The 6,464-nt window shown below is 63.7% G+C and overlaps 1 protein-coding gene across 1 annotated transcript; it reads right to left on the reverse strand.

Moving 5' to 3' along the window:
* Positions 1 to 410: 410 nt before the first annotated feature.
* Positions 411 to 6,464, reverse strand: MAPK15 (mitogen-activated protein kinase 15). The gene is made up of 14 exons (XM_090283172.1): positions 6,363 to 6,464; positions 5,261 to 5,359; positions 5,033 to 5,062; positions 4,840 to 4,930; positions 4,040 to 4,170; positions 3,792 to 3,955; positions 3,522 to 3,661; positions 2,832 to 2,889; positions 2,163 to 2,300; positions 1,948 to 2,053; positions 1,637 to 1,814; positions 1,407 to 1,540; positions 1,184 to 1,312; positions 411 to 1,049 (listed from the first exon to the last, which is right to left on the reverse strand). The coding sequence occupies exons 1-14, from the start codon at positions 6,429 to 6,431 to the stop codon at positions 873 to 875; spliced, it is 1,644 nt and encodes a 547-aa protein (XP_090139298.1). The 5' UTR covers positions 6,432 to 6,464; the 3' UTR covers positions 411 to 872.

The raw sequence follows: 6,464 nt of genomic DNA on the forward strand, positions 1-6,464 counted from the left end.
TGCTACAATTGTGAAATGAGTGTTTTTTTAAATAGCTTTTTAATCATAAGAACCCCAATCTCTCGATGGAAAAGGGTTTCTGGAAGAAGGTGCTGAGTGGGGGCAGCAGTTCTGGCTCAGGGTGCACTTTTGTGCCCTGTCAGCTCAGTCTGGTCACTAAAGCCACCTTCCAGGCAGGAGTGACAGCAGGGACTTCTGTCCAGGTCGCAAAGGTCATGGGGAGCTGGATGAGCTGGAGTCTGCTGACATGTTTCCGTGTGACCTGGTGTGTAGGGAGGGCCCCTGAGGGAAGTGGAGCTCTCTGGCCAGGACCCTCTGGGCCTCCTGTGTCCCCCATGCCTCTCTGAGTAGTACCCAGCTCCTCAAATGTGATTCTGAACATTCTGATGTTAATAAAACACAAGACACTATTACAGCATGTTCCCAAATATATATATATAATCACCCAACTATATTGCAATCTCTAGCCTTGTGCACCAGCTACAGGTGCCCCCACCCCAGCCGCCTGAGGTGCTGTGACCCCGGAGAGAAGGGCTGGGTGCTGGACAGACAGGAGCCACAGGGTAATAGCAGAGGGGTCCTCGGAAGAGGATGGGCTCATGAAAGGGCTGGTGTGGCCTCAGGGAGTCCCTTCTAAGGATGAAAGGTGGGCAGGTCAGCTGGGGACTAACAGGACTTTATTGGGGGAGGTCATTGGGGCTGGAGGGAACCTCGTGTTCCCTAGCGAGGAAGGGACAAACGTCCTGGGACTGCAGTGCCCGCAAGCAGGGAAGAGCAAGTGCAGAGTGCCGGGACTCGCGGGATAAATCTGCAGACTGAGTAGGCAGGGACGGGACCGGGAGGGACGCGGGGTCGCAGGCAGGGGTCGTGGCTCACGCGTGGGGTCCTGGGAGCAGGGGCAGGAGGCCCAGCGCTGAGTTGCAGACGGTACCGTAGGCTTGGGAGTAGCCCCCGAGCGCGGCCCGCGCGGCCCCCTGCACTCCCTGCGAGGCCGAGGCTCTGAACATCCTGCGGCCCGGCCGGGCTTCCCCAGTATGCGGGAGAGAGACCTGCATGCAGTCGGGAGTCCTGGTGAGAGGGCCGCCTGGGCCGAGGGGAGGCGAAGGGGCGGGCCTCGGGGGAGCGAGCCGAGGTCGGAGAGGGACACCCAGTGCCCAGTAACGATGGGATGGGGCGGGCTCACCGGTCGTGCGCCCGCCGGCCTCTCCCCACGGTCCTGGCCCCCGTCACTCCGGATCAGCGCCTGGATGGCCACCCGGGCGGCGGCCTGCGAGCTCAGGGAGGGCACCGCCCCCTGCGCACGGGACTTCGCCTGGGAAGTATGGCAGAGGGTCACTGCCAGCCGGTGCTGTAGGCTCTCAGGCACCGCGGAGGGGTCCTCTCGTGCCCACCCTTACACGACCTACCCACGAGGGTGCCGAGGGGGGCTCCGCCGCTGCCCCGGGGGGCCTTTCTCCTCTCCCTGGACCTCCTGGGGGCAGAGGCTGGAGCAGGGGAGCCGAATGCTGCCTGGGGACGTCCTTGGCTCCGCGGGGGTTGTCTGTGGGGTCGGAAGATCAGAGCCCGGGTTAGGAGTCTTGGCGCTGGGTGGTCGGTGGTCCACACCAAAGGGGCGGCACCTGCTCAGATCACACACCGCGCGCGGGACCGTGACCGGGGCTATTCTGAGGCCTGTGTCCGAGGTCCTGCGCGGGCTCACGGGAGGGCAGCTGGGGTACAGCCCTGGGCTTGAGTGCGCACGCTTGGGGCAGGGGGGCTTCCCCCAGGCCCTCCTCTTTCGGTGCGCGGTTGTTGCCCTGACGCTCCTGGATCATCTGCCGGATTGGGGGGTGGGGCAGGCGGTGCTTAGAGGAGCGCGGCTGGGCTCGAGAGTATTGGTGTCACTTAGGCAGCGGGAGGCCCCGAGGCGGCGTGAGGACGGGGGATGAGGGGGGCCAGGCGGAGCACCTGATAGAGGCGGCTGCGGTACTCGGGGGCCGTGAGCTGGACTCCCTCGTACAGCGGGAGCCGAACGTGCGCCTCCAGCGTCCACTCACGGGCTGGGCAGTGGAACCTGCGGGGAGCCCACGAGGGGGGTGCCGGGGAAGCGAGGCCCAGGCTGCGGCCAAGCGAGGCTCTCCAGCGAGCCGAGGGCGGGCAGTGGGGGGCTCTCCCACCCCTACCTGCGCACGTAGGGGTGCTGCAGGGCCTGGGCCGCGCTAAGCCGCTTGTCCGGGGCAAACACCAGAAGTCCCTGGAGGAGATCCAGGGCCTCGGGGGGCGTGTCCGCCGGCAGGAGGGCCTCCAGCGCCTGGCGAGGCCTGCAGTGTCGGAGCGGGTGAGTCTCTCTTCAGGCCCGGCCCCTGCCCGCATCCACAGCCGTGGCCCAGGCTGAACCTTTTTCCTGTCCCACTTACTGTCCCTGGATCTCAACACACCCTCAGGCAGCCGGGGAGGGTCACCAGATCCCAGCCTTGCCTTCCTGTCTCCTCCCACCTGCTCGAAGCAGCTCCTGCAGGTTCCTACCCTGAGCTGGGCCCACACTGGGGGCGTCTTTTTTTTTTTTTTTTTTAAGACAGATTTATTTATTTATTTATTTTTAGAGGGAGGTGAAGGGAGAGAGGGAGAAAATCATCGACCGGTTGCCTCTCGCAGGCCTCCAGTTAGTTGGGGACCCGGCCCCCAACCCAGGCCTGTGCCTGACCGGGAATCCAACCAGTGACCTTTCTGAGCCAAACCAGCCAGGGCAGGGGACCTCTTTCTAGCATGAGCCATGGTTGCCGGGGCGGGGTCTGGACTGGTCAGCAAAGATACGGGAAGTGCTGGGGCCCAGCTCCCAAGTCTGCACTCACCGGGCCCCCAGGTGGCGCAGAATTGAGGCGCTGTAGTCTGAGCCCAGAGCCAGGAGGTCTGTGGGGTGGGGGGCAGAATCGGCTGTGGTCCGTGGGGTAGCTCAGGGAGGTCTGGGTCCAGCCGTCCCTTCTGGCCTCTGCAGTGACCTCTCACCAGGTCTGGGGCTGCCTGGACATGTGCACGACCCCCTGTCTGTGCGTGCACCCCTGTACCCCTTCTGCATGGGGCCCTGCTCACTCACATGCCACCAGAGGGTGGAGACTTGGGGAGAGAATGAGCTCCCCCGACCTGGTCCTTTGGCTGTCTTACCTCCCCCCCACCCCCAGGGAAGAGGAAGGATATCCCTACTTGTCCCCCTACGTGTCCCCACTGCTGCCTTCTTCCACCTCTCCCCCCACCTCCGCTCCCCCAGCTCCCAGAAGACCGGGGTCCTGCCCCTGTCACCGCTCAGAGGGCTAGGGCTCTTGTCCTGCCCTGGCTGGGCCCCTGTGTGCCCTGTGGGCAGGCCCTGCCTGCTTTGCAGACTGTCTAGTTGCTCCCTGAACCCCGGCAGCTCCTCTGGGGCCCAGCCTCTCCCAGCCCCTGAGACATCTGGACCCTCCCTGTCAGCCCCCGACCAGCCCTGGCCTGTCATGTGCTGTGTCCCTGCAGCCCTGTGCTCTTGCCCGGTGGTCCCCGCACACGCTCACCCTCCTCAGATGGTGGTGGGACAGTCTGGAGGATCAGCTCCAGCTGGTGGAGTGTGGATGTGCCGGGGAACAGGGGCCTCCCCCGCAGCATCTCCCCCAGGATGCAGCCCAGGCTCCACATGTCCACCCCAGGGGTGTACCTGGGGCAGAGGTGGGGGTGGGAGGGGGTCGTTCAAGGGAATAGGGTCCTGGGGGCCAGGGAGGGGGACTGTGGAGGCGCAGTACGGCCCAGGGGCCTGGCTGGGCAAGGGGACATGGGGGAGGTGTTACCAGCTGGAGGACAGCAGCACCTCCGGAGCCCGGTACCAGCGTGTGGCCACGTACTCTGTCAGGGCCCGGCCCGCGGGCCCCTCTGGGAGGCCGCTGAGGGGGCGGGCGAGGCCAAAGTCACAGAGCTTCACCTGGCAGCTGGCATCGAGGAGGACATTGGCTGGCTGCAGGACAGGAGGCACTCAGGGCTGGTGGGCCAGGGCGGTGGGCACACCCGCGCGGGGCCTTGGACAGAGCGCGGACGGCACCTTCTGGTCCCGGTGGATGACACCTCCCGAGTGGATGAACTTGGTGGCGCGCAGCAGCTGGTAGAAGATGTAGCGCTTGTGAACATCCTTCAGCAGCTTCCCCTTGCAGATGACGGCATTCAGGTCCGTGTCTGGGGGGCCAAGCAAGTCAGTAAACGGGGGCTGGGCTACCCCGCGGATCCTGGGGGAGCAGGCAGGGCTCTCCCACTTTGAGCCCTGGCAGGGGCACCTCTGCCCGCCCACTGCCTGCAGTCTTCAGGTCCTGGGGGAGCGTGCTGCCCAGTGGCCCCCACAGGCACCTGGGGCCTTCTCACTGTCTTTGTTGGTACAGCAAGAAGTGGGGGGCTTTTTTTATCCTCACCCAAGGACACCTTTTCATTGCATTTTAGAGAGAGAGGAAGGAAGAGAAACACTGATGTGAGGAACATCAATCTGTTGCCTCCAAAACACGCCCTGGCCAGGAATCAAACAACTGTTCAACCATAGACAATGCTCCAACTAAGCCACACTGGCTAGAGTTGTGAGATTGGTTTTAATACTTTATTGCTTGCCTTTGTCTTATAAAATGAGTAGAAAAAGGAAAATGCAGCTGTGAACAGTGGGCAAAGCAGGGACCTCGTGTGGATGGATGGAGGCAAGGTGGTTACTGCCCAGGTCACCCAAGGGCTGACACTTGCCAGCTGTTCGTCCTTGAGCATAGGGACACTGTGCAGGGTGAGGGTACTGGCCACTGCAGGGACCTGAGCAGCAGAGGGACACACAGAGGGAGCCAGGCTAGGGGCTAACGAGGCCTCACTCACCCATAGACTCAAACACCAGGTATATGTCCCTGTCATTCTCTGCCCGGATCACATCCAGGAGCCTGATGATGTTTGGATGGTCCCCAAATTCCTGAGGAGAAAGCCAGAGGCTGTGCTCTGGGGTGGAGGGGCCGGCCTTCCCCATTTGGGGAGACTGCACCTGGGGAAGTAGGCAGGTGCCTTGGCCACTCACCTGGAGCAGCATGACTTCCCGGAACGTTCTCTGGAATAAGAGAAACATGAGTGTGTGTGGAACCAGAGGGACCCACAGGGGTCGGCGCTCTTCACCCACACACCCACTAGACCGTGGGGACCGTGGCTCAGAGCAGTGCCAGAGACCCGCGCGATTGGGCTTCCAGGAGCAGAAGCAGCAGGTGAGCCCACAGCCCCGCCCCGCCCTTTCCCACACTTCCTCAGTTACCTGGGCATCCGTCTTATCCCTAAAGGCCTCAAAGATTTTCTTGATGGCCACAAGCTCACCAGTCCTCTGGTCCACCGCCTTCCACACAATTCCGTAGGCCTGGGGAGGAAGAGGTCAGCTCCTCACCCCACCGGCACCCCACCTGACTGCCCTGCAGACTAGGCTCCTGCTCCTACTCTGGCTGCTGGGAGGTGGCAGTGTGGTGAGGGCTGTGGTGAGGGTGAGGCCCGTGCTCTGCCGGTGGCCCTGGGGCCCAGCGTCTTTCGGAGGAGCTGACAGGTGGCAAAGGGAGGTGGAGGCCAGTGTGGGCTGGGGGCTGGGGCAGGACCCTTCTCCAGGCCCTTTCTCACACTCTCCAGCCTGTTAGCAGATCCTGTTGGCTCCTTCAGAGTGAATCAGAATCCCAGCATCTCTACCGCCTGCGCCCCTGCCTGGTCTGAGCCGCCAGCCTGTGTCGCCTGGGTGTGAAGACTCACTTCTTGACTAACCTTCCTTGCTCCCCCACCCCCAACCTCAACAGTGCGCAGGGAGAGCCCAAAAGTAGAAGCCAACACCCCCAAAGCCCTGCATGGTCGGCCCCTCCCCCAGTCCCAGCAACTCTGCGGCTTCTCCCAAAGCCAAGCAGGGTCTGACCTCAGGGCCTTTGCACTTGCTATGTGCACTGTCTGACCTGCCCCTCTCCCTCCCCTGTTAACACACACACAGCCACACCCCTTCACACACACACACACAATTCCACACGCTCGCTCACAATCACGAACACACACTGACCCCCACACGCTCCTGGCTCCCACTCCAACGCGTGACCAGCTCAGGCCTGCCTGCCCTCCCGCCTCATCGGCTGGAGCAGGCGGGCCGAGCCTCCCAGGGCGTCCCGTGGGCACCCGGAGGTGCAGTCCGGGGCAGGGGAGGCGGCTCCAGGGTCACGCCCCGAGGACCGCCGGGACCCTGTCTGTCCCCTGCCTCCCAGAGCCATGGCCCTGACAAGATTCCCGGGAGCACCGAAGGGCCAGTGGGCGGAGGACGGAAGGGGCGAGCCCAGGCGTCCCCGTGCAGTCGGAGGAAACCGACCGCGGACGCCCGGTTGCTTTCCCGGGCTCACCCCCTTCCCGAGCCGCCGCTTCAGCAGGTACCGCCGGGCTACGTGAGGGTCCACCTCGGCGGCGTACATGCCGGCAGGTGGGCGCCAGGGGCCTGCATAGAC

Source organism: Furipterus horrens, unplaced genomic scaffold (genome assembly GCF_987537825.1).
Source record: "Furipterus horrens unplaced genomic scaffold, mFurHor1.1.pri manual_scaffold_7, whole genome shotgun sequence".
NCBI classification, from domain to species: Eukaryota; Metazoa; Chordata; class Mammalia; order Chiroptera; family Furipteridae; genus Furipterus; species Furipterus horrens.